This window comes from Dromiciops gliroides, chromosome 1 (assembly GCF_019393635.1).
Source record: "Dromiciops gliroides isolate mDroGli1 chromosome 1, mDroGli1.pri, whole genome shotgun sequence".
NCBI lineage: Eukaryota > Metazoa > Chordata > Mammalia > Microbiotheria > Microbiotheriidae > Dromiciops > Dromiciops gliroides.
Window position 1 is genome coordinate 671,152,156 of NC_057861.1, and position 27,173 is coordinate 671,179,328.

At 45.7% G+C, this 27,173-nt stretch overlaps 1 protein-coding gene across 19 annotated transcripts in view; it reads left to right on the forward strand.

The window, feature by feature from the left end:
- OBSCN (obscurin, cytoskeletal calmodulin and titin-interacting RhoGEF) overlaps nucleotides 1–27,173 on the forward strand; it is a 325,223-nt gene that overhangs the window by 140,092 nt on the left and 157,958 nt on the right. For 11 of the 19 annotated variants that reach the window (XM_043975986.1, XM_043975988.1, XM_043975987.1 and 8 more), the window contains 19 exons: nucleotides 167–430; nucleotides 1,406–1,669; nucleotides 3,599–3,862; nucleotides 6,266–6,529; nucleotides 6,864–7,127; nucleotides 7,396–7,659; nucleotides 7,928–8,191; nucleotides 8,472–8,735; nucleotides 9,067–9,330; nucleotides 12,196–12,459; nucleotides 12,760–13,023; nucleotides 13,305–13,568; nucleotides 13,865–14,128; nucleotides 15,897–16,163; nucleotides 18,145–18,411; nucleotides 20,406–20,672; nucleotides 22,826–23,098; nucleotides 25,420–25,686; nucleotides 26,647–26,913. In XM_043975986.1, coding sequence (XP_043831921.1) covers nucleotides 167–430; nucleotides 1,406–1,669; nucleotides 3,599–3,862; nucleotides 6,266–6,529; nucleotides 6,864–7,127; nucleotides 7,396–7,659; nucleotides 7,928–8,191; nucleotides 8,472–8,735; nucleotides 9,067–9,330; nucleotides 12,196–12,459; nucleotides 12,760–13,023; nucleotides 13,305–13,568; nucleotides 13,865–14,128; nucleotides 15,897–16,163; nucleotides 18,145–18,411; nucleotides 20,406–20,672; nucleotides 22,826–23,098; nucleotides 25,420–25,686; nucleotides 26,647–26,913 — 5,040 coding nt within the window. The remainder of the gene's footprint in view (nucleotides 1–166; nucleotides 431–1,405; nucleotides 1,670–3,598; nucleotides 3,863–6,265; nucleotides 6,530–6,863; nucleotides 7,128–7,395; nucleotides 7,660–7,927; nucleotides 8,192–8,471; nucleotides 8,736–9,066; nucleotides 9,331–12,195; nucleotides 12,460–12,759; nucleotides 13,024–13,304; nucleotides 13,569–13,864; nucleotides 14,129–15,896; nucleotides 16,164–18,144; nucleotides 18,412–20,405; nucleotides 20,673–22,825; nucleotides 23,099–25,419; nucleotides 25,687–26,646; nucleotides 26,914–27,173) is intronic. The other 8 variants (XM_043975990.1, XM_043976006.1, XM_043975991.1 and 5 more) reach the window with 7 other exon arrangements.

Sequence of the window (27,173 nt, forward strand, 5' to 3'; positions counted from 1 at the left end):
GACTCCTCATCAGACTGGCCCATGAGAAGGTCTTGTTTGTGACCCATTCTCAAGCCCCATCTGTTGCAATGTTCTGTGTTTCCCCTCCGTTGCATCCCTGTCCAGCCACCTGACACCCTTCCCCCAAGCGTCTTATGTTCTCCATGTCCGTTTGATCATTTCTCAGCCCTGCCTGCCAAGTTCTTGGAAGGACTGAAGCGCACAGAGGCCACAGAAGGGGCCCCAGCCACGCTGCGGTGTGAGCTGAATAAGGCAGCTCCCGTGGAGTGGAAAAAGGGTCTGAAGAGACTCCGATCCAGTGACAGATACAGTCTGAGACAGGACGGGGCTGTGTGTGAGCTGGTAATACATAAGTTAGATATGGATGATTCAGGAGACTACACCTGTGTGAGCGGAGAAGCCACGACCACGGCGACCTTGACAGTGAAGGGTAAAGACGTGTGGGGGGAAATAGCCATGGATTTGGTTGTCTGTTAAGGTTCTCCTTGTCATGAATTCTACCCTGGAGTGATGTTTCCATGTGTGTTGTTCTGGGCTGTCTCCCAACTGTCTTCCAAGCTGTTCTGTGACTCTAAAACAGGTTGCTATGAAAGAGGAAATGATCCGTGCCCATCCCCAGACTGTTGCCTCCACAGTTCAGTTCTCATCCTTTGGCTTTGTGGTTTTCATTTGATTCCTATGTCAAGTTGTCTTCCAGCATTTTGGGGGTGATTTGTGTTTGTCTGACCCTCACTGTCAAACTCAGGGAGTGACTGTGGAGCGTGGCAGCTACAAAAAGGTCCAGGGCCAGCCTCTACTGTGAATGTACTGAGTGAGGCATTCCCATGGCAAGAAGGAAGGGGGTGGAGAGGCTTAGAGACCATGACATAAAGCCCTCAGGCTGGGGGCTCTGTGTAAGCTGCTGAGCTTCGTGGATGACCATCTATCTATCTATCTATAGATAGATAGATATACACACATATGTGTGTATGTATTTGTATGTGTGTGTATTTGTGTGTGTGTGTGTGTGTGTGTGTGTGTTGTGAGGAAAGGACCATGGTAATCCTAGTTGTGATTGGTATATTGAACATGGGACTTCTCACTCTTCTCTGTTGTTTCCTAATTCTGCTTTATCTGTTTGTCTCCTCCCCACCGTTAGCCAGAAGGCTGAGGCTCTGCTTGGCTTACCTTGCTTGTGTAAGAAACTTCACCTTCTTTTATTTAGCCCTCTAGAGTTCAGTATCTGGTGGCATGAGATCATTGAACTGTCTATTGTCTTGGTTTCCTTTCCATCTCTGGCCTCCCTCTGGTCCTGGTTGATGGTTCTGTTCTCATCCAGGTGACTGGTGAATAAAGGCTGAGGATTCTTGAGTTCCCAGGGATGGGCTGGTCTGAGGGCAATATCTCTCCATCTTCCTTTTCCTAGCCCTACCTGCCAGGTTTATCGAGGGACTACAGAGTGTGGAAGCCACAGAGGGGACCTCATCCACACTGCATTGTAGGCTAAGCAAGATGGCCCCAGTGGAGTGGAAGAAGGGATTGAAGAGGCTCCGAGCCAGTGACAGATACAGCCTAAGGCAGGATGGGGCCGTGTGTGAGCTGGTGATCCTCCACCTTAATCTTGATGATGCAGGAGACTACACTTGTGTGTGTGGGGAGGAGAGGACCACAGCAACTTTGACTGTGAAGGGTAAAGACCACATGTGGGGAAACTGACACATGGTTTGGTTTTGTCTCCTGTGTTCCTTCTCAGCAAGCCAATCCTTTCCTTACCATAGTCTCTCTCTTCGCCATCTTCTTCCCCATCTCCCTGTTATTCTGTGACTCCCTTCCTAGGATGACCCGAGACTGATTCTCGGCATACTTCCAACTTCCTTCATGCCCTGTCATCTCTCACCTCCCCAAGAGTTTCACGTTGTCTTTGTCAATTTTCAGTCCTGCCTGTCCGATATATGGGACATTGCAGAGATCATAAAATGGGCCAACTAGCACAGTGAACTGAGTGAGTCAGTAAAGGAAGGGTCTGTAGAAGCCAACCACAGTTATGACTTGAAAAGTGATGGTTGCTGAGGGACAGGGGCCAAATGATAGGATAATTAGACAGACTCTGCTGTTTAAAGAGCTGGACCTAAGGAGTAGTGATTCATGAAGCCTTGGTGGGGTGTATAGTGGAGTGCCCCAGAGATCTGCCCTTGACCCTGTGCTGTTCATCATTTTTTGTCAATGACTTGGATGAAACATAGATGATTTGCCTATCATATATCCAGACCAAATGAAATCAGGAGCAGAAAAAGACAGTAAAGGCCTAAATTAGGGTCCATGTAGTTTTTAAAAATTAAGCATGATATCTGGGTCTAATAAGATAAAATAGAATGGAAACATATGTCAAGTCCTATAGTTGGGTTCAAAAATTCAACTATTGAGTAAAGGATGGAGGAAGTAAAGAGAGAAGACAAATCATTGAAGAAACAAAAACAATAACAACAAACCTCAGGGTATCAGTGGACAGCAAGCTTAATAAAATCAATAGTGTGACAAAGGATGCAAAAAAACTAATATGATTTTAGATTTTATTAATAGAAGCATAGAATTCAAAAGAGGGTGAAAATGGCTCTCTCAGCCCCACCATTTGCAATTCTTGTCAGACCCTATAGATAATATTGTGTTCTTCTCTGGACACTACTGTTTGGGAAGGAAGTTGACAGGCAGGAATATTAGTAGGGTGATCAGGATGAGGAGAGGACTGGAAGCCTTGTCATACATAGGAGGATCACTTGTAGTTTCGGGTTATGGGGGAAATGGTCCCTACCTTCAAGTATTTGAGGGGTGTGTCAAAGCTATGCAAAATTGAAATGGGCTGCCTTGGGAGGTAGTGAGCTCTCCATCACTGGAAGTCATCAAGAAGACAATAGGGGCAGCTAGGTGGTGCAGTGCATAGAGCACTGGCCCTGGAGTCAGGAGGACCTGAGTTAAATCTGGCTTCAGATGCTTGACACTTACTAGCTGTGTGACCCTGGGCAAGTCACTTAACCCCAATTGCCTCACCAAAAAAAAGAAGAAGACAATGGATCCCCATTTGTCAGGGATATTGTAGAGGATACAGAGATGGACTAGATGCCCTTGGATATCCCTTCCAACTCTAAGAGTCTATAATACTGTGAAGCACTGTGTGAATTGGTGATCCATAGGGTAAAAATGGTTGATCCTGGAAACTGACATATGTGTGAGAAAGAGAGAGGATGATGGTGACTTTGGGAAGTTCATCCTGAATATGGTGCTCTCAGTTTGCTTCTTCCTTGCTGCCTCTTAGTTGTTTTATCTGATTCTCTCCTGTCTCTGATAACCACAAGGCTGTTACTTGTGGTCAGCTCCCCTCTCCTATGCCTAATTTCTTATCGATCTTCATGTAGCATGCTTTTGTGTGCCTGCAGCAATTGGTGGTATTGATTGAAGTGTTCCGTTCATTTCCCTCTGCTAACTTGCATCCTTCTGGTGTCATGATCCCAGCTGTTTGGTGTGTTCCTGCCCTACAGGCTAGCCAGCTCAGGTAATGCCGAGAAAGGCAATTTCCCTGGATGGGCAGCTCTGAAGTAGGTTCTCTCCATATTCCCCTCTTCAGCCCTGCCCACTCGGTTCATGAAAGGTCTTGGAAGTATAGAAGCAGCTGAAGGGGCTGCAGCCACACTACACTGTGAGCTCAGCAAGAAATCTCCTGTGGAATGGAGGAAGGGGCCAGAGAAACTCCCTGCCAGTGACCGGTATAGCCTGAGGCAGGATGGGGCTGTGTGTGAGCTGGTGATCCATAGCTTGGACATGAATGATGCAGGAGACTACACATGTGTGTGTGGAGAGGAGAAGACCACAGCAACTCTGAATGTCAAGGGTAAAGACGACATGTGGGGAAATCGGCAGCTAATTAAGTTTTCTAACCATTATTGTCTTGTCTTCCATCCCAGCCCTTCTATACTAGTATCTTTTTTTCTGTTTCTTCTTCCCCTGCTCTGTACCTCAGTCTTTCTGTATTTCCTCAGTTCTATTTGCCTTTTTTCAGTCTCAGTCTTCTCTGTCTCTCTTTTTCCCCTTTGTTTTTGTGTCCACCTACCTCCCATTGTCCAGAGCATCTCATGTACTCCATGCCTGTCTGCCTAGTCTTTAACCTAGCTTTATAAATTTGTAGAACTTGAGTATGGAGGCCCCAAAAGTGGTCACCGCCACGCAAACTGTCACCTGAGCAAAGTGGCTCCCATAGAATGGAGGAAGGTTCTGGAGACATCCAGAGCCAGTGATGCATGCCACCTGAAGGGGAGAGATATACACCCATCAGGTGCATCTGGACCTAATTGAATGACTGGGACCAAAGAAAAATTATTAATGGATAGAAGTCAATTTGTAGAGAGGTCTCTAATATGATGCTCTATGGATATTTCCTTGCCCTCATGGTGTTTCCCATTTTTATCAATGACTGGTATGAAGGTATAAAGGCCATGCTTACCAGTTTTGCAAACAACATGAAGCTAGAAGAGATTGCTAATAAGTTAGGCAACAGAATCAGAATCCAAATCATTCTCGATGGACTGGAAAGTCTTCCACTTGAGTTAAAAGAGCTAATTGCCCAAGCACAGAAAACAAGAGGCCAGGACATACTGTGTTTAATATGGGGGAAACAACCCTGAAAGATGTTAATGGATGGCATGCTCTGCAAGAGGCAGCAGTGTGGCATGGTAGCCAGAGAAGATGTTGCAATTTTAGGCTGCACCAAAAGGAGCCCAGAATCTAGAACAAAGGATATGATGGTCCTGCTGTCTGCTGTTCTGCTCTTACTGCATCTGGAGTATGATGTTTGGTGCTCAGTGAAACCTTCAAGAAAATACATTGACAAAGTGGAGTGCATTCATAACAAAGACCGTAAGAGCACTGGAGATCAGGCTGTTCAGAGACCAGTTGAAAATTCTAAGGATGGTTTATCTTGGTGAAGAGAAGATTGGGAGGAGGAAGAGAGGAAACACAATAGGAGGTTTCAAGTATTTGGAGACATGCCAGCTGACTGAAAGCTTAAACTTGTTCTGATTGACCACAGAGGGCAGAACTCAAATCAGTGGCAGGGAAAGCTGAAGGGAAGAGTATACCTCCTTTATATAATGTATAGAGAACTAGGTGGCATAGTGAATGAATTCAGCTTGAGGTCAGGAAGACCTGAGTGGCTTCAACCTTTAATAGTTGTGTGACCCTGGACAAGTCACTTAATCTCTCTAAGTCTCAGTTTCCTCATCCATAAAATGGGGATAATAAAACATCTTCCTCAAAGGGTTGTTGTGAGAACTGAATGAAATAGAATACAGAAAATGCTCTGCAAACTTTAAGTCCCTATATAAATGCTAGCTATTATGTATCTATCATACCAAATGAGCTCTGTGTAAAGTAATTTGCAACCCTTAAAATGCTCAGCTAATGCTAGCAATGATGGTGGGGGTGGTGATGATGGTGAGAAGGAGGAGGAAGAAGAAGATGGCAATGGTGGTGGAACAGCTTCCTAATGGTTAAAGTTGTGCCACGGTGGAGGAGGCTGTGTCACATAATCATGAATTCTCCATTACTGCAAATCTTCCGGAAAAGTATTTTTAAAATTTTTTTAAAATTTTTTGGTGAGGTAATTGGGGTTGACTTGCCCAGAGTCACACAGCTAGTAAGTGTTAAGTGTCTGAGACTGGATTTGAACTCAGGTACTCCTGAATCCAGGGACGGTGCTCTATCCACTGCACCACCTAGCTGCCCCAGAAAAGTCTTGACAGTCACTTTTTCAGGGATCTTGTAGACAGAGCACCATGAAGGTTTGCAGGGACGGGTTGGATAAGATGACCATAGCTGTTCTATTCAGCATTGATTCTTTGACTCTTTGGATCCACTGGGGAAGCTGAGCCTAAGGTGGTGATTCATGGGCTAGATATTGGTGACATTGGAGATGGCCTGTATGAGTGGAGAAGAGAAGACAGTAGGGGAATTCACTATAAAGAATTTCTTGAATATAGGACATCTCCTTTTCTTCCCTTTTCTCCCTCTGCCATCTTCCTTTGCTTATTATGTCCTTAGCTACACTGTCTGATGTCATGAGTTGAATGTGCATTTGGATTCCCAGTTTCGTTCCCATCTAGGGCTGCCCTCTGCCACCTTCATCCTAAACAGTTGATCCATTTCTCTCCTGGGGAGCTGCAAAACAAATGCTGAGAAATCATGGATTCCCCTGAATGGGCAGCTCTGAGGCAGATCCTTTTCATTTTTCATTTCTAAGCTATGCCAGCTCAGTTCACAAAAGACCTAAAGATCATTGAAGCTTCAGAAGGGTCCGTGGTCACCCTACACTGTGAGCTGAGCAAAGAAGCCGCTGTGGAGTGGAGGAAGGGGCCAGACAAGCTTCAAGCCAGTGACAGATGCAGCCTGAGGCAGGATGGGACTGTGTGTGAGCTGGTGATCCATAGACTGGACATGGATGATGCTGGAGACTACACCTGTGTGTGTGGAGAGGAGAAGACCAAGGGGACCCTGACTGTCAAGGGTAAAGACCTCATGTGGGAAAATCAGCCTGTGCTTTGGTTGTCTGTCTTTTTTGATGCCTCATCACTGACCTCAACCCTTCCATTGTTATGGTCTCCCTTCCTCTGGCTACATGTGTTTCTCATGTTTTTTTTCTAGTCCTATTTTTAGCTCTTTGTTAAAACAGCCCAACAGGCTGCACTCAGAGAGAAGTATCTATGTTCCATTCCTAGAAAGCTGAGCCTGGTACCCACCCTCTCCACCCTTGCATCTTCTCCCTTTGGTTGTCTGTGTTCACCTGCTGATTGCCTTCTGAGGAATTTCATTCTTTCTATATGTGTCTGCCCATTTCTCAGCCCTTCCTGCCAAGTTCACACAGGTTCTGGGGGCTTTGGAAGCCACAGAGGGAGATAAAGCCACCCTGAAATGTGAGCTGAGCAAGGCAGCCCCTGTGGAGTGGAGGAAGGGGCCAGAGAAGCTTCAAGCCAGTGACAGATGCAGCCTGAGGCAGGATGGGGCTGTGTGTGAGCTGGTGATCCATAGACTGGACATGGATGATGCTGGAGACTACACCTGTGTGTGTGGAGAGGAGAAGACCACCACAACCTTAACTGTCAAGGGTAAAGATGATGTGGGGGGAAATTGACTCATCATTTCATTGTCTGTCCAGAATTTCCTTGTCCCTGAATTCAGACCATCTGTGATGTCTGCTCTCTTCTTTTGTCCTGTCTCCCAGCTGCTATGTCCAAGGGAAGATGTCTTCTACAATTCATTCTCATTTCCCATTCTCTCCATATATTTGTTTTCTCCTCCATTGAGTCCATGTCTAGCCACTCTCTAACCTTCCAGGAGTCTCATCTTCTCCATCTCTGTCTGACCCTTTCTCAGCCCTGCCTGCCAAGTTCACAAAGGTTCTAGAGAAGACTGAGGCCACAGAAGGGTCCGTGGTCACCCTACACTGTGAGCTAAACAAGGCAGCCCCTGTGGAGTGGAGGAAGGGGCCAGAGAAGCTTCAAGCCAGTGACAGATGCAGCCTGAGGCAGGATGGGGCTGTGTATGAGCTGGTGATCCACAGGCTAGACATGGATGATGCTGGAGACTACACCTGTGTGTGTGGAGAGGAGAAGACCACCACAACCTTAACTGTCAAGGGTAAAGATGATGTGGGGGGAAATTGACTCATCATTTCATTGTCTGTCCAGAATTTCCTTGTCCCTGAATTCAGACCATCTGTGATGTCTGCTCTCTTCTTTTGTCCTGTCTCCCAGCTGCTATGTCCAAGGGAAGATGTCTTCTACAATTCATTCTCATTTCCCATTCTCTCCATATATTTGTTTTCTCCTCCAATGAGTCCATGTCTAGCCACCCTCTAACCTTCCATGAGTCTCATCTTCTCCATCTCTGTCTGACGCTTTCTCAGCCCTGCCTGCCAAGTTCACAAAGGTTCTAGAGAAGACTGAGGCCACAGAAGGGTCTGTGGTCACCCTACACTGTGAGCTAAGCAAGGCAGCCCCTGTGGAGTGGAGGAAGGAGCCAGAGAAGCTTCAAGCCAGTGACAGATGCAGCCTGAGGCAGGATGGGGCTGTGTGTGAGCTGGTGATCCACAGGCTAGACATGGAAGATGCTGGAGACTACACCTGTGTGTGTGGAGAGGAGAAGAGCAAGGCAACCCTGACTGTCAAGGGTAAAGATGGAGTGGGGGAGAATTGGTTCATCATTTCATTGTCTGTCCAGAATTCAGACCATCTGTGATGTCTCCCATTGATGTCTGCTCTCTTTTGTCCTGTCTCCTATCTCCTCTCTGACTCCTCAGCCTGTTAGACCAAGGGAAGGCTTCATGCATAAATCATTCTATTTCCCATTCTCTCCATATTTCTGTTTTCTCCTCCACTGAGTCCATGTCTAGCCACCCTCTAACCTTCAAGGAGTCTCACATTCTCCATCTCTGTCTGACCGTTTCTCAGCCCTGCCTGCCAAGTTCACAAAAGTTCTAGAGAAGACTGAGGCCACAGAAGGGTCTGTGGTCACCCTACACTGTGAGCTGAGCAAAGCAGCCCCTGTGGAGTGGAGGAAGGGGCCAGAGAAGCTTCAAGCCAGTGACAGATGCAGCCTGAGGCAGGATGGGGCTGTGTGTGAGCTGGTGATTCATAGACTGGACATGGATGATGCTGGAGACTACACATGTGTGTGTGGAGAGGAGAAGACCACAGCAGCTCTGATGGTGAAGGGTAAAGACCATGTGTGGGACAATCAGCCTGTGGCTTGGTTGTCTGTCCTTTTTGATGCCATGTCATTGACCTCAACCCTTCCATTGCAATGGTGTCCCTTCCTCTGGCTACGTGTTTGTCTCATGTTTTTCTAGCCCTATTTTTAGCTTTTAAAAAAACCAAACTAACAGGCTACACTCAGGAAGAAATATCTGTGTCCTATTCCTAGAATGCTGAGCCTGGTACCCACCCTCTCCAGTTTTATGTCCTCTCCCTTTGGTTGTCTATGTTCATCTGCTGGTTGCCCTCTGAGGAATCTCATACTTTCTATGTATGTCTGTCCATTTCTCAGCCCTTCCTGCCAAGTTCACACAGGTTCTGGGGGCTCTGGGAGCCACTGAAGGGGATAAAGCCACCCTGAGGTGTGAGCTAAGCAAGGCAGCCCCTGTGGAGTGGAGGAAGGGGCCAGAGAAGCTTCAAGCCAGTGACAGATGCAGCCTGAGGCAGGATGGGGCTGTGTGTGAGCTGGTGATCCACAGGCTGGACATGGATGATGCTGGAGACTACACCTGTATGTGTGGAGAGGAGAAGACCACCACAACCTTAACTGTCAAGGGTAAAGATGATGTGGGGGGAAAATGGCTCATCATTTGGTTGTCTGTCCAGAATTTCCTTGTCCCTGAATTCAGACCATCTGTGATGTCTGCTCTCTTCTTTTGTCCTGTCTCCCAGCTGCTATGTCCAAGGGAAGATGTCTTCTACAATTCATTCTCATTTCCCATTCTTTCCATATATCTGTTTTCTCCTTCACTGAGTCCATGTATAGCCACTCTCTTGAAGATTGTGAAAATTTCAATGTGAACAGTTGTACCTCAGAAATTGACAATCGCTACAAATCAGGGCTTGAGTTATTATTTTGTGAATTATCTAGAATTTTTAAAGTTCTTATATTGTAGATGAAATTGTAAAGCATGTGTATACATTCCCCCTCACCTCACAAGAGCCTGGTTGTTAAACATTTACCAGCATACCCTTGTAATGGTCTACAAACATTGCTTGAGCTCAGCAGGAGTGAAATAGAAGACTTAGGGAATGAAATAATTAACAAACAGGAAATCTGTGACTGTAGGATAATTGATGAGGAGGAGGATGTGCATTGTGTGCAGGAGGAGTCTGAATTCTAGCCTCAGCAAATCTCAGACCTTCAGGGCTGGAAGGGATCACAGAAGCCATTGACTGTCACTTACACCCAAACAAGGATCCCCTTTTCAATATTTTCCACAAGTAGTCATGCAGCTTCTGCTTTAAGACTTTGTGTAATCCTGACCCAAGGCAGTCATTTCCACTCTAGGGTAGCTCCACTTGTTGGAAAGTTCTTTCCTCACAACACCTAGGCTAGTGAAGTTAGAAGCTGGAGAAGCCACCCACAATGCTAAGGAAATGGGAGATAGGTGTTATAATAATGAAGGGATCTTAAATCTTGTTGGGCAAAAGAAGAAAGGCAGTGCAGATAAGCAGAAAGGGTACTGGATTTACTGTCAAAAGACCTAAGTTCAAATCCTGACTTTGCTCCTTATTCCCTGGGGAATTTGGGTGAGTCACCCTCTATGGACCTCAGTTTCTTTATTAACTTGAACTGGGTGGTGTCTAAGGTCCTTTCAATTCCAAATCTGCGATCCTTTGTGGTCATGGTTTAATATTAACCTAAGTAGATCGATAGCGAAAAAATACAGAAATTCGAGTTTCCTTAGTTATGTTGTTCATAATTTTAAATCTATAACTTAGACAAAGCCATAGAAAATATGCCCATTGTGTTTATTGATGGAATGAAACTGGGTATGATGAAAAAGCATCCTTAGAACACATTCAGGGTCCAAATAGTTCTTAACAAATCATAATGATGGTTAAATCCATTCAAGTGAATTTGTATAAGGTACAATTTTGTGAAGTCTTGTCCATGGATCCAAAAATTCAATTGCATGAATACAGGATGGGTGAGACAATGTTCAGTCATTTTCAGTTGTATCCAACACTTTGTGACTGCAGTGGGGTTTTCTTGGCAAAGATATTGGAGTGGTTTATCATTTCCTTCTCCAGCTCATTTTACAGATGACAAATTGAGGTAAGCAGGGTTAGATGACTTACCCAGGGTTACACAGGTAGTAAATGTCTGAGGCCTGATTTAAATCTTCCTGACTCCAGATCCGGCACTCTATCCACTTTGCCACTTAGCTACCCTAGATGAAACAATAATACCTATGAAAACTCTGCCCTAGTTGGGCCATATATGGAGTATTTTGCCAAGTTCTGATGGAGAAGTCACTTTTTAGGAAGGATGCTTATAAACAGAACCATGAGGAGGGGGATCAGGATGATGGCAGGACTGAAGACCATGTCATAGGAGGATAATCATAGAACTTAGAAATGTTTTGGGGTAGCTGGGTGGCACAATAGATACTGCACCAGGTCTGAAGTCAGGAAGATTCCTCTTCCTGAGTTCAAATCAGTTCTCAGGCACTTACTAGCTGTGTGACCCTTAATCACTTAACCCTGCTTGCCTCAGTTTCCTCATCTAGAGAAGGAAATGGCAAACCATTCCAGTATCTTTGTAAAAAAAAAAAACCTCAAAAGTATCACAAAGAGTTAGGCACTACTGAAAAATAACAAAATAACAACAGAAGGAATATTTATCTTAGAGAAGGAAAAAATTAAGGGAGAAGTGTTCTTTGCCTTCAAGTATTTGAAGAATGTGTAGAAGAGGACCTAGGTGTGTTTTATTTGGTCTGTTTGAGCAGAGCTAAAATTGATGAGGGATGGTGCAAAGGCAGGTTTTGGTTCAGCATGAAGCAAGACTTGGAAACTATCAAAGCTGTGTGAAAGTGGGATGAGATGCCTTGGAAGGTAGTGAGCTCGCCCTCAATGGAAGTCATCAAGCAGGGGCTGGATGACCACTTGTCAGGGATAATACTGAGAAGACAAAGACAAGATGAGTTGGCCTCAGAAGCCCCTTCCAACTCTGGGAGTATGTAATAGGGTAAGGCTCTGTGTGAGTTGGCAATCCACAGAGGGTACATGGTTGACCTTAGAGACTGACATGCATGAGAAGGGAAGACCATGGTGATACTGACTCTGAAAAGTTTCTTGAATGCCAGACTTTTCACTCATTTCTTCCATACTATTTCTTGACTGATTTATCCTGTCTCTGTTAACCAAAAGGCTGACACTAGGGTTGCTTTACTATGTTAATCTTTTCATATCCCCTTTTTTGAGTATCATACCCTCAGGTAGTGTCTCATGCTAGGATTTGGATTATTCGGTATGGTCCCTGCTCCCCCCTCTCTGGCCTCCTTGTGATATTGGAGTATCAACTGGTTGGCTGGTCCAGTCCCATCTAGGTATCCATGTAATGAATGTTGAAAAAATTCAAGGTCCCCTGGATGGGCAACCCTGAGGTTGGATCTTTGCATCTCCCCTTTCTCAGCTTTGCCTGCCCAATTCACAAAAGTTCTGGGGAGCATAGAGGTTAATGAAGGAGCCACAACAACACTGCACTGTGAACTGAGCAAGGCAGCCCCTGTGGAGTGGAAGAAGGGGCCAGAAAAGCTTCAAGCCAGTGACAGATTCAGCCTGAGGCAGGATGGAGCTGTGTGTGAGCTGGTGATCCTCCACCTTAATGTTGATGATGCTGGAGACTACACCTGTGTCTGTGGAGAGGAGAAGACCACAGCAACCTTGACTGTGAAGGGTAAAGACCACATGTGGAAAAAGTGGCTCATTGTTTGGTTTTCTTGATATCATTGCCTTAGCGTTCAGTTAATGCTGTCTGTGTCAAGGCATTTCGGCTTATCTCTGTGTTTCTCCTATACTCTCCATGTCCTGTTGCCCAGGGGCAATGTGTTTCCTTAGCCTTCTGACCCAGGAGAAATCCCTGTCTGTGACTCTTCCCAATGCCTCTCCATCTTTCAGTTTTCCCCTTCATTGTGTCTAGCTAACCTCGGTTTCCAGGTAGTTTCACATTCTCCATCTCTGTTTGACCCTTTCTCAGCCCTGCCTTCCAAGTTCACAAAAGTTCTAGAGAAGACTGAGGCCACAGAAGGGTCCGTGGTCACCCTACACTGCGAGCTAAGCAAGGCAGCCCCTGTGGAGTGGAGGAAGGGGCCAGAGAAGCTTCAAGCCAGTGACAGATGCAGCCTGAAGCAGGATGGGGCTGTGTGTGAGCTGGTGATCCACAGGCTGGACATGGATGATGCTGGAGACTATACCTGTGTGTGTGGAGAGGAGAAGACCAAGGCGACCCTGACTGTCAAGGGTAAAGATGGAGTGGGGGAGAATTGGTTCATCATTTCATTGTCTGTCCAGAATTCAGACCATCTGTGATGTCTCCCATTGATGTCTGCTCTCTTCTGTCCTGTCTCCTACCATCTCTCTGACTCTTCAGCCTGTTAGACCAAGGGAAGGCTTCATGCACAAGTCATTCTCACTTCCCATTCTCTCCATATTTCTGTTTTCTCCTCCACTGAGTCCATGTCTACCCACTCTCTAACCTTCCATGAGTCTCATCTTCTCCATCTCTGTCTGACGCTTTCTCAGCCCTGCCTGCGAAGTTCACAAAAGTTCTAGAGAAGACTGAGGCCACAGAAGGATCTGTGGTCACTCTACGCTGTGAGCTAAGCAAGGCATCCCCTGTGGAGTGGAGGAAGGGGCCAGAGAAGCTTCAAGCCAGTGACAGATGCAGCCTGAGGCAGGATGGGGCTGTGTGTGAGCTGGTGATCCACAGGCTAGACATGGATGATTCTGGAGACTACACCTGTGTCTGTGGAGAGGAGAAGACCAAGGCAACCTTGACTGTCAAGGGTAAAGATGATGTGTGTGTGTGTGTGTGTGTGTGTGTGTGTGTAAATTGGCTCATCGTTTGATTGTCCAGAATTCAGACCATCCTGTGGTCTCTTTGATGTCTGCTCTCTTTTGTCTTGTCTCCTACCTCCTCTCCGACTCCTCAGCCTGTTAGAGCAAGGGAAGGCTTCATCCATAAGTCATTCTCATTTCCCATTCTCTCCATATTTGTTTTCTCTCCATTGAATCCATATTTAGCCCACCCTCTGACCTTTAGGGAGTCTCACGTTCTCCATCTCTGTCTGACCCTTTCTCAGCCCTGCCTGCCAAGTTCACAAAGGTTCTAGAGAAGACTGAGGCCACAGAAGGGTCCGTGGTCACCCTACACTGTGAGCTAAGCAAGGCAGCCCCTGTGGAATGGAAGAAGGGGCCAGAGAAGCTTCAAGCCAGTGACAGATGCAGCCTGAGGCAGGATGGGGCTGTGTGTGAGCTGGTGATCCTCAGGCTAGACATGGATGATGCTGGAGACTACACCTGTGTGTGTGGAGAGGAGAAGACCAAGGCGACCCTGACTGTCAAGGGTAAAGATGATGTGGGGGATAATCTGCCTCTGGCTTCATTTTTGCTTTGTCCTCCAGCCCAGTGGCTTCCATAATTCCATGTTCTCCATAGCGTCACTTCTCTCTGTATGTTGTCTCCTTTCTATATTTCCTCTATCCCTCCCAGTTCCTTTGCCACCCAAGTCTTACCCAAGAGGAGACCCCCGGTACATGATATTTCTTGTTCCCATCTTCCAGCTTTTGGTCTTCCCCGCTCTTCTGTCTGTGAACCTTCCTACCTCTGGCAAGACCTGTGCTCTCTATGGGTCATTTCTTGTCATCCTTAATGTTTTTTCACGGCCTACTCCATGTATGTCATTTTATGTCTTGCTGTCTCCATCCATGACTCTCTATGCTGTCACCTTCCCACATTCTCAGAGCCCAAGAGCTAGATATGTCTGCATTTCTTGCCTGCTAGCCCCACCATTTGGTCCCCATATACTCCCTTTATGTTTTCCATTCAAAGGTGGCTCTTGGCCACATGCTCCCTGACCTCAGGGGTGGTTCATATTATCCCCATCTGTCTGACCATTTCCCAGCTCTTCCCAACAAGTTTATGGAAGAACTCCAGGTCACAGAGGCCACTGAAGGGACCACAGCCACTCTGCACTGTCAACTGAACAAGGCAGACTCTGTGGAGTGGAGAAAGGGGTCACAGATGCTTCAAGACAGTGACCGATACACACTTAGGCAGGATGGGGCTGTGTGTGAGCTGGTGATCCACAGGTTGGACATGGACGATGCTGGAAACTATACATGTGTGTGCGGAAAGGAGAAGACCACAGCGACTCTGATTGTGAAGGGTATATAGAAATACCCTAGGGTGTAGTAGAAAAAGTCCTCTGCCTTAAGAACTTGGATTCAGAAGACTTGGGTTCAAATCCTGAATCACTTATTTGATATGTGACCTTTAGCAAATCTCTGGGTTTCAAGTTGTCCATCTGCAGAATGGGGATAATTATACCATGACCTCAGATGTATGTTGTGAAGAAAGCATTTTTTGAACAAAGTACTCTAGAGATGTTTGTTGCTGTTCCCAAACAAATGCCAGTGTTCTGCTCAGATGTATGTAGAGGATTACCTCATGATTGAATAGGAAGCCTTGAGCAGCAGGGGATGATGGTGGTCACGGGGCTTATTCACTTAGGGATAAGGGCAGGGGATTGTTCATGTTTTGAATGCAAGCACTGGATTTGGAATTCGAGGATGAGAGTTCAGTTCTTAGTTCTACTAATTCCTTCTTGTCTCCTCATCTTTAAAATGAGGAGGTTGTACTAGGTGACCTATAAGGTCCCTTTCAATTCTATTGTTGTTTATAATCATTTTTTAGTTGTGTCCAACACTTCATGCCCCCATTTGGGGCTTTCTAGCTAAAGATACTGGAGTAGTATGCCATTTCCTTTCTCCAGATCATTTTATAGATGAGGAAACTGAAGCAAACAGGGTGAAGTGACCTGCCCAGGGTCACACAGCTAGTAAGTGTCTGAGGCTGGATTTGAACTCAGGAAGAGAAGTTTTCCTCTATCCACTTCACCAACTAGCAACCCTCCTTTCCATTCTATGACCCTATGAATTCGAATCCTTACTCCCCTCCCCAATTTTAGAAAGAAGTGACTGTCCCAAGGTCACCGGGTAAATAGGGGTTGGGCTAAAGTCCTTGGTTCTCTCTCCAGACCTCAGTGGAATAAATTCCCTCTTCTGAGGTTGTGAGATGCACTGACCATTCTACCCATGCTCCTCCTACCTGCAGCCCAAACAGTGGTGTTCCGGAAGCCCCTGAAGAGCCAACAGGCTGAGGAGGGTGAGACTGCTACCCTGCGGTGTGAACTCTCTAAGCCTGATGCCCCAGTCATCTGGAGCAAAGGTGGCCTGGAGATTCAGGCTGACGAGAGGATCCAAGTACGCCAGAGGGGCTGTATCGCCGAGCTGCTGATCAGCCGCCTGCAGCTGGAGGACACAGGCGACTACAGCTGTGACTGTGGGGACCAGACCACCAGTGCCACCCTGACTGTCAAAGGTGAGTACGGCCAGCCAGATGTGGGAGAGAGCATGGTGCCAGAAGACAACAGGACCTATCACACCTGATCCTGTTCTGGGCACCTGGGCAGAGAAGGAGAGTGACATGGACAAAGGAGGAGATGGGAGCCCCACTTGGACTGGGGAGAGGTGGCAGGCAGCCCCCAGGTCAAGTTAAATCAAGTTAACAAGCCATTTATTAAGTACCTACTATGTACAAGGCACTGTACTAAGTGCTGAGGCTACAAAGAAAAGCAAAAACCAGTCACTATCCTCCAGGAGCTCACCATCTAATGGGGGAATAGACAGACAAACAACGCTAAATTGACAAGATTTTTTACAAGTGGCCTTTCTTGTTATTTATTTATTATTTATTTAATTTTTTGGGGTGAGGCAATTGGGGTTAAGTGACTTGCCCAGGGTCACACAGCTAGTAAGTGTTAAGCGTCTGAGGCCGGCTTTGAACTCAGGTCCTCCTGACTCCAGGGCTGGTGCTCCATCCACTGTACCACCTAGATTCCCCCGACAAGATTTTTTAAATGGAGAACACTCCTCAGAGGGAAGGCACTGGCTTTAAGAGGGACTAAACTAGGCTTCTTGAAGAAAGTGTGACTTTAGCTGGAGATTTGAAGGAAAGCAGGGAAGCCAGGATGCAGAGATGAAGAGGGAGGGAATTCCAGGCGTGGGGAACAGCCAGAGGAAATGCCTGGAGTCAGGAGGTAGAAAAACATCTGTAGGAACAGCAAGGTCAGTGTCACTGGATCTCAGAGTATGGGGATAGGGGGGAGTTGAGTAAGGTGTAAGAAGACTGTAAAGGTAGGAAGGGGTCCACTCTTTTTTAAAATAAAAGTGTTTTATTATTTTCCAGTTACATGTAGAGATAGTTTTCAACATTTGTTTATATAAGATTTCCAATTTCAAATTTTTCTCCCTCCCTCCCCTCCCTCCCCCTTCCCCTAGACAGCAGGTAATCTGATATAGGTTTTATATATATATATATATGTATGTATATATATATATAACATTAAGCATATTTCTGTATTAGTCATATTGTAAGAAAAGAATCAGAGCAAAAAGGAAAAACCTCAAAAAAATAACAACAGCACCAAAAACAAAAGAAAAAGTATGGTTCAATCAGCATCCATATTCCACAGTTCTTTTTTTTCTGGATTTGGAGAGCCTTTTCCATCACAAGTCCTTTGGAACTTTCTTGTACCATTGGATTGGTGAGAAGAATCTAGTCTATCACAGTTGATCAACACATAATGTTGATGATACTGTGTATAATAATGTTCTTCTGGTTCTGCTCATCTCACTAATCATCAGTTCATGCAAGTGGAAGGGGTCAGGTCCACTCTTAGGGAGCCTGTGATCAAAGGATTTCCACAGAGGAAAAGGAGTTACCTACTAAGGAAAGTAGATAAGTGCAAAGCTATGTGCATCCCTTAGAGAGAACAGTGATAAGAATTCCAAAGACAACTCATCATTCCATTCCATTCCAATCAAGTCAATTCAACAAGTACTTATGGAGAGTCTAAAGTGATGAGAATATGGTATGTCAAAGGACGTACACACTTTGATGTTTGGTCAACCCAAGAAAACTTTCTGGATGAGAAGAAATTATTTAGGAGCGGCTTCACTGGTAGTAGATGAGTCAGTTCTGTTAAAAAATCAAGTTATTAAATTCTTAGTGCCAGCACTGTCCTAATTACTGGGAATACGAAGAAATGCACAAACAACCCCTTAATGTAAAACATCTATGTTCTAGTAAGTTATTGGGGAGATGAAAGGAGCGTTGAGACTTTGGAAAAATGAGGGCTCTGTAGCCAGTGTGGTGAGGTGAGGGAAGGTTCCCAGATCTCCAGGGAGGATGGCCAATGGGATCTGCAGCATTGTAGACACCAACAGAAAGAGTCTGGGATCTTTCTGAGCCCTTGGAAGAGCAGTCCCCAGTCTTGGCATCATTCCCTCCACCTTTGTAGCCGTGCCTGTGGTGTTTCATAAGAAGCTGCGGGCCCAGGATGGGGAGGTGGGCTCCACCGTTCGGCTGCACTGTGAGCTCAGCAAGGAGAACGCAAACGTAGAGTGGAGGAAGGGAGCCATTCAGCTATTCCCCTGTGCCAAATATGAGATGGTGCTCAAGGGGACCGTGGCAGAGCTCCTCATCCATGATGCCGAACAGGAGGACACGGGTGACTACACATGTGATACAGGGGACCAGCAGACCACCGCCACCCTTACAGTGAATGGTGAGTATCTTTTCTCTCCTCCTCCCTGTGATCCTCATCATTAACCTATTTCTTACTTATCCTCACCCCTGAAATAAAATTCTCTATACTCATTGTGTCTCCAAGCCGTAGGAACTGGAGATAAGGATAGGGTTTTCCCTGGCCCCATCCCTCATCCTTACCTCTAATTTATATCCCTCCATCCTATCTATACCTATAGGAGTGGGTTTACCAGTCTGCCCACCCCTCTAGTCACATCAGCCCCAGTCACTTCTCCTAGAAGGCCTGCCTGCATGAACGCTATCCACCTTCAATAGTGTTATCCTTGGGACTAGGAGACAAGTTACACCACAGGCATTTTCAGAACTGAGGTATTCCTGAGTTTTGAATAAATCCCAGAATTCAAGTGATCACAGAACACTGAGGCTAGAGAGGAACCTGATTAGCAACCCTCTAATCCAACTCCTTTCTTTTATAGGGGAGGGAACAAAAGCTTAATATAACTGGGTCATGACAAGGATGAGAAAATCAAATTTGACCAAACAAAATCCTGTCTTCCCATTGGTTTATATGCTAATTTTGGAGCCATTTAGGTGGTTCTTTCTTTTTTTTTCTTTGCGGGGCAATGGGAGTTAAGTGACTTACCCAAGGTCACACAGCTAGTAAGTGTCAAGTGTCTGAGGCCGGATTTGAACTCAGATACTCCTGAATCCAGGGCCAGTGCTTTATCCACTGCGACACCTAGCTGCCCCCCAGGATGGTTATTTCTTGAGTACTGTGCAGCACAGAAACACTGAGTACATAGTGTTCTCCAGCCCACATGACGCCTAGCACAATGGGGAAATATAGACCCCCAACCACGCAATACTTTTTTTGTTTGCTTGTTTGTTTTTAGTGAGGCAATTGGGGTTAAGTGACTTGCCCAGGGTCACTCAGCTAGTAAGTGTTAAGTGTCTGAGGCTGGATTTGAACTCAGGTCCTCCTGACTCCAGGGCCGGTGCTCTATCCACTGTGCCACCTAGCTGCCCTCATGCAATACTTATATGAGAAATAGAAGGCAAGAACCTTGCCCTCTAGAGGCTTACAGTCTAACTGGAATACAAAGTGAATAGATAAGAAACAGTTACAAAGCAACAACATGAATAGTTAAGTAGAGCCCAGTATGCCTGCACTGCCTTTCTTCTCTGACGCCTTGAGGTGGCATGGAATAGACCTTAGGCTCTGGAAGATTGTGATATGAAGTTCTAGAAAGCAGGACAGGAATTCAGTCTTTGCCCAGAGGTGGACCACTTCTATTGTCTGGGGTTCAGCCTAATTATGTATGGAGGGACTTGTCACCCCTCCAGAGGGTTGGCCATCAGGGAAAGAACTTAGTCTGGTTGTAGCTCTTCATTAAGAACCATCTAGGGGGGCAGCTAGGTGTTGCAGTGGATAAAGCACCAGCCTTGGATTCAGGAGGACCTGAGTTCCAATCCAGCTTCAGACACTTGATTCTTACTAGCTGTGTGACCCTAGGCAAGTCACTTAACCCTTATTGCCCCACAAAACAAAACAAACAAACGAAAAGAACCATCTATCAAGTTGTGGAGGGATTGTACTTAATGTCACTAGTTGGAAACTACATTGTCAAAATTCTGAATCTTGGGACTCTGGATGCAATAAAAGTCCCTTAGTATTGGAGGTAAACTAAAGGAATGATCACACAGGTCTAGAGTCAATCCAGCAGGCTCCCTGGAGGAGGTGAGTTTTAGATGAACTCTTGATGGAAGTAAGGAGCATGGTGTTTCAAGGTGGGAGTTGGAAAGGAGGGTTAGCAAGATTTTGCAAGAAGAATGACAGGTAAAGGGGAGGAGCCAGCACAGAATAAAGGTGAGACAACAGTTGACAAGAGGAACGTTGAAAGACCAGGCTGGGAAGTATTAGCTTGATCCAGTGGGTGACTGGGGTCACTACACAGTCTTGAATGGCCTCTTTCATACTCCTAAGTCTTCTCACCCCTATGCCTCACCCCACAGCCCCCAAGCCCAAGTTCAAGACCCGCTTGCACAGTGAAGAGCTGGAAGAAGGCACCACAGCCCGGCTGCACTGTGAGCTGAGTGTGGCCCAAGCCACTGTGGAGTGGAGGAAGGAGGGTGAGCTGCTCCGGCCTGGCTCCAAGTATGAGATGAGGAAGGAAGGAAGCATCTGTGAGCTCCTGATCCACGGGCTGGAGGCCAAGGACACTGGTGAATATGCCTGCGTGGCTGGCGATCAGAAGACCCTGGCTACGGTCAAGGTGAAAGGTAAATGCCACTTTGTCTAGGAGGGCCCTAGAAGGGCAGCCTAAGGAGGCATGAACCATAGGAGGTCAGAGCTAGAAAGGAGCTGAGAACATGGAAGGGCAGAGTAGAAGGGACTGGAGGGCATAGAACATTAGAACCAGGAGGGACCTTAGAACATAGAATGTCAGAGCCAGAAGGGACCAGAGAACATAGAATGGTGGTTTGTTTTTTGTTTTGTTTTTTTGTGGGGCAATGAGGGTTAAGTGACTTGGCCAGGGTCACACAGCTAGTAAGTGTCAAGTGTCTGAGGTCAGATTTGAACTCAGGTCCCCCTGAATCCAGGGCTGGTGCTTTATCTATTGTGCCACCTAGCTGCCCCCAAGAACATAGAATGGTCTACCATTTTATAGATGAAGAAACAGGTTTCATATCTAACCAGCAGCCAAATCTCCTGAAACCCAATACAGTTCTCTTTCTACTGCACCATTCTGTCTCTTTAGTCAGCCATGTTACCAAATAATTATTTATGGAGTCCCTGCTGAACAGTGTAGTGAATAGGGTGCTGGATCCACATTTATGTCTTCAGGGTTCCATTTCTGAGAGCCTCCCATCTCTCTTGAACTTTGTGGAGTTTTAAGGCATGGTACTCTAAGGTTCTTTTTTCTAGATACTTTAAAATCTGTCCTCCCCAAATTAACGTTTTGTTAATGTTTCAGTTAATACCTGGATTTCTTTTTCCTAAGTTCCTCACCTGGGAGCTCCTATGCCAATGACCTCATACATACAGTTGCTATCCCTATATCTTTCCATAGCCATATTCCCAGGATGATTTTCATCCCATCAAGCATTAAGAACATCTTTGAGGCCAAATTTGTCCCTTTATGCTAAGATCTCTTAGTGACCTCATTTCTCACCCATATGTTGTATATTTATATTTAGAGATCTGAAACCACAAGTTGTATCCCTGACTTCTTGGATACTATCTCTTGGGAACAATCTGCCCTTTTCTGCTACTATATTTCTCCTTCTGTTGTACCTGTTCCTCTCTATGGTATCTCTTCAGGCTTACCTTGTGTGCAGTTTTTTTCTTCCCCTTCCCCTTTCATTTTCAATGATCATTCTTGATCAGATACTTAAAGCTCCAGGAAGATTTCTATTTACTAGCCCTTATGAAGTGTACTCCATTTCCTGGTTATTCCTACATTTTAAACCATGGTCTAGAAATCTAAATCTTATTGTCAGATACCATTTCCTTAACCATCCCTTCACTTCCCCAAACTACCTTTCATTTTGGAAATGACAATAATGAAAACAACCTGAGTGCCCTAAGATCTTCATTTTCTTGACCAAGAATTAAAAACTCCTTTAAAATTCTTAGTAATTGGGGGCAACTAGGTGGTGCAGTGGATAAAACACCAGCCCTGGATTCAGGAGGACCTGAATTCAAATCCAGCCTCAGGCACTTGACACTTACTAGCTCTGTGACCCTGGGCACGTCACTTAACCCTCATTGCCCTGCAAAAACAAAAACAAAAACAAATTCTCAGTAATTTCCTTTGGTTGGAATCATTGGTCTCCAAATGAATTTCCAGGAGAAGGAAGTGCTCATCAGCTTTGTTATAGAAGCCAGACTTCAAATCTACACACAGAGGTGGCCAAGAGCAATAAGGAATTTATAAGGTCCTCCACCAATATCTTCCTCGTGGACATTCACTGCGTATATCAATCTTCTGTTTAGTTTTGTGGTTTCCTCTAGCTTCATTCAGCAGACTAAAAGTAGGGGCAAAGGAGGTGGATAGTGTAATAATACATGGTAGGAGTTTGTTAAGGCATGATCTGTGGTGGGTCGAGTCAAGGACACTGTTGAGTAGAGTGGACCCAGCAAGAAGTCAATATTGGGAAGAGAGAAGAGGGTAGCCAGAGGAGTGGTTGATGTTCTGGGATAGTACCAAGGGGGAAGAGAACTAAGCCAAAGAGTTAGTCAAATTTCTTTGGTGTTAAGGGCTGCGCGCATGGATATTCATTAGTAACTTGAGCCATCTTTATCTGTGCATCTCCCTTCCCACTCATGGGTGAAGGGGCTGATGTAGCCAGCCTGGATCAAAGGTGGAGATGCTAGAGCAGATTGATGGGGACTCTCAGTGACCTTCTGATCCATTTTGCCTTCATCCCAGAGCCTGAAGTGACCATCGTCAAAGGACTGACAAACATGGAGGTGTTTGCTGATGAAGATGTTGATTTCCGCTGTGAGGTATCCAGGGAGCAGGCAGGGAATGTAGAATGGAAGCTGCAGGGCCTGGCCTTGCAGACCAACGAGATGAATGAGATCTCTGTGGTGGGAGGCCGGACACACACACTCAAGCTGAGGAATGTCACGCCAGAAGACACGGGCACCATCTCCTTCTCTGTGGGCCGCCACACATCAACAGCCGAGCTTGTCGTCAAAGGTAGCGGGGTTGGGCCCTGCCTGGGAAATGGGTGGGAGAAACCAGGACATGGGGGAAACTTCTAGCAGTGAGGTCGATGGGCAAGCTGGGATGTCAAACCATTCCAATCAATCAACAAATATTCATTGAGAATCTACCATCTCACCCTCTGCTATGTGCTGGCCGTGCAAAGGAACCAATTCGATTAAACAGCATTATTAAGCATTTACTTGATAACAGAATATTGTACTATTTGCTTTTGGAGACATAAGGTTCAGATTCAGTACAGTTCGACAAACATTTATTAAATGCCTATTGTATGCAAGACCTTTTTCTGGGTGTTGGTGGTAATAAGGATGTTTTAAGACACAAACCTTCCCATGGAGCAGTTTACATTTTATTTTATTATTATTATTCTTTTTTCTCATTGTTTTATTTTTTTATTGAATAGAATTTTATTTTCCAAAATATATGTAAAAACAAATTTTAACATCAGTTTACATTTTAATATGGAAACCGAACATTTCTCAGGTGAGTATGAAGCAAGTTAAACTGTGACGGGACAAGGGAGAGATGTAAACATGGCACCCTGGGAAATTGAGGAAGTGGAGGTTACTTTTAGCTGAGATGCTGGGGGAACTGTTGGGATAAGGGATCCGGAAGGGCTCTGTGGAAGAGGCAGCCCCTAAGCTGAACCTTCAAGAATGAGGGTTTCAATGTGTGGAGATATGCAAGAGGGAGGTCTGGTCATGAATAGTGTTGAGCTAGAGCTGGAGCTGATCATTAAATTTTCAGTGCAAACATTTACACCTCAGAAATTGGTAAATACTATAAATCAAGGTTTGATTTATTGTTTTCTTGATTATCTAGACTTAAGAAAGTTGATGAAGAAAATGTCAAAAATGCAGGTTAAACTTAAAAGTGTGTTGTGCATGCATTCCCTGCACACACACACACTCCACTCCAGGAGCTGGTTGTTAAATATTTACCAGCACACCCCTGCATGCAAGTGCAGCACTCAAAGAGGTGATACTCAAGTTGAGGAGAGAGGCTATAACACTATATGGCTCTGGATAAGTCATGACTTCTCTGAACCTGTTAGCTCATCTCTAAAATGGGTAAAATAATACTTATCCTACCTATCTCAGAGTAATTATAAGGAAAGTATTTTTAAAACCCTCCAGTATGGGGGCAGCTAGGTGGCACAGTGAATAAAGCACTGGCCCTGGATTCAGGAGGACCTGAGTTCAAATCCAGCCCCAGACACTTGACATTTACTAGCTGTGTGACCCTAGGCAAGTCACTTAACCCTCATTGCCCTGCCCCCCCAAAAAAAACCCCTCCAGTACTATGCAAATGTGAGGTATATACAGATTCAAATCCTAACTTGGATGCTGCCTGCGCCATGAAGAACTTTCCCCTTTCTCCCAGGCAGCTAGGTGGTTCAGTGGCTAGAGTGCCAGACATGGAGTCAGGAAGATCTGAGTTCAAATCCAGTCTCAGACACTTAGTAGCTATGTGACCCTGGGCAAGTCACTTAACCCTGTTTGCCTCAGTTTCCTCATCTGTAAAATGAGCTGGAGAAAGAAATGGCAAACCACTCCAGTATCTTTGCTAGGAAAACCTCAAAGGGAGTCACAAAGAGTTGGACATGACTTTAACAACTGAACGACAAAACTAAAAGCACTATTGCTTTTATATTGGTTGGAAATGCTTTCTCCTCAAATTTCTAGCACCTTGCCTAGACCCCTCCTCTGTACTTATCTCACTCTCCCTTAGATCATAGTCAATAAAAATTTATTAAGCATCTATTGTATTCCAGACACTGTGCTAAAAACACTGGTGTTTGGGTGTCTTTACTCTCTATTAGACTGTCAGCTCCTTGAAAACAGGGTCTATGTCAAACCAACCTTTGTATAGCCCCAGTTCGGGGCATCTGTCTTTGCATATAGTTGGTGCTTAATAAATGTCTGTTGAATTAAAATTTCATTGGGCTGGATAGAAAAGGTGGAATTTTCTTCCTGAGAATAGTTTAGTGGTAACATTCTGCCCAGGAGATGGGTGAGCTGGGGAGAGAGCAATTGAATCACTCCATGGGAAAAGTCCTGGATTTTATGTCAGAAGACCCAGGTTTATATCCTAGCACTGGTACTGCCTAGTTATGTGACCTGGGTAAGTCCCTGCCCCTCAGAAGACCTCAACTATAGACCCCATCTGTAAAATGGGGGTGTGGAGGGGATGGGAGAGGATGCCCTCTGAGACACTCCAAGTACCGAAACTCAATTAATCAATCAATGGTGCTACAGCTGCCTATCGTTCATACCCTTTATCCCTCCTTCCAGCCGCACCTCCTACCTTCTCAGAGAAGCTGCAGGACACAGAGGCCAAAGAAGCCTCCTCGGTCACGCTCCGCTGTGTGCTGGCCTCTGATGCCGCCCAGGTGGAGTGGAGGAAGGGTGGGGAGAAGCTCACCCCCAGTGCCAAGTATGAGTTTCAACAACAGGGCACTGTCCACACCTTGAGAATCCACCACCTCACCGCCGATGATGAGGGCGAATACACATGTGAGAGTGGAAAGGAGAAGACAACGGCAGCTTTGACCGTTCAAGGTAGGAGAAGGGACCTCTGAGGCAAAGGGTGGGGAGAGGGAGGACTTAGACTGGTCTGTGTGTTCCTAATTTTCTATATGTTTGTTTGCATTGTTGTCCTCCCCTTTAAATTGTAAGCTCCCTGAGGGCAGGACCCGTTTTTTGCCCTTTTGTATCCCTAGCATGAGTGGCACATGATAGGCACTTTATTAATGTTTATTGATTGAGAGATAGACTGGGCAAACCTGACAAGACTTCCATTTTAGAGCATACCCCAAGTAGAAGAACCCTAACACAGTGCAAATACTTGCGAAGCACTTAGCACTTTCCAAAGCACTTTTCCATCCATTCTTTTCTTTTTTAACAAGCATTTATCAAGTGCCTACTATGTGCCAGGCTCTGTGCTAAGTGCTTTACAAATATTATCTCACTTGATCCTCACAGTAATCCTTGAAGTTAGGTTGAGAAGGAGAAAGTTATCTCCATTGGACAGCAGAGAAAACTGAGTCACAAGAAGCTGTGTGTTTTACTCAGTCACATTAAAACCTGCTGCTTATTAGCTATGTGACCTTAGGCGAGTCACTTATCTATTCTGAGTCTCCATTTCATCATCTGTACAATGAAAGAGTTGGAATAGATGATCTCTGAGGTACCCTCCAGTTCTTTTTTTTTTTAATTTTTTAATTTATTTTTTTCCTCCAGTTCTTTTTTTTTAATTTTTTTCATCCAGTTCTAATGTATCATGATCATATGATTCTGTATCCCAAAATAATTTGTATGGATGGGAGGCAGGTGGTGCATCATCTGGGATGAAGTGGAGCCTACCTATCTATGTTCCCAGGAGTGCTGGGCAGTCAGTGTGTGCGGGCATCCAGGGCAGTCAAATCCTGCCCCATCCCTGCTCTAACTCCGTCTGCACCAGAGTACCCCGTCCTCGTTCCAGCTCTGGTGACCCGATAGGTCTGTTCACTGTATTCCCAGTCTCCCCAGCCCTCTTCAGGCGTGAGCTCCAGCCACAGATGGCCCCCGAGGGAGCTGTTGCTATTCTGCAGGCCGAGCTCACCAAGCCCGATGCCCCGGTCTTCTGGAAGCGAGGGGCAGTTCGACTCCAGCCCAGCGCCAAGTATGAGATGAGGCAGGATGGGGTAGTGGTGGAACTGGTGATCCGAGACCTGCAACCATCTGATGCTGGCAGCTATACCTGTGACTCCAAGGACCAGCAGACCACAGCCACGTTGAGTGTCACAGGTGACCAGGGAATGATCTCCCCCTCCCCCACCCCCTCCCCATTGCCCATCCCCCCTGTACTCCAGGGACCCTGCCTTCACCATCTCTGTGCATTCTCCCTTCTCCATACCTCCATGACCCCTACCACCAACTGAGGGAATCCAAACCTGCCTTTCAAAGGACATATTGGAACTACAGCCTTTAAATTTCTGAAGGCCAAAGAAAGAGAGTTCCTTCTATCTTTTCTTGTCCTGCCCCAAGTGCTAATGGTGAAAAAAAAA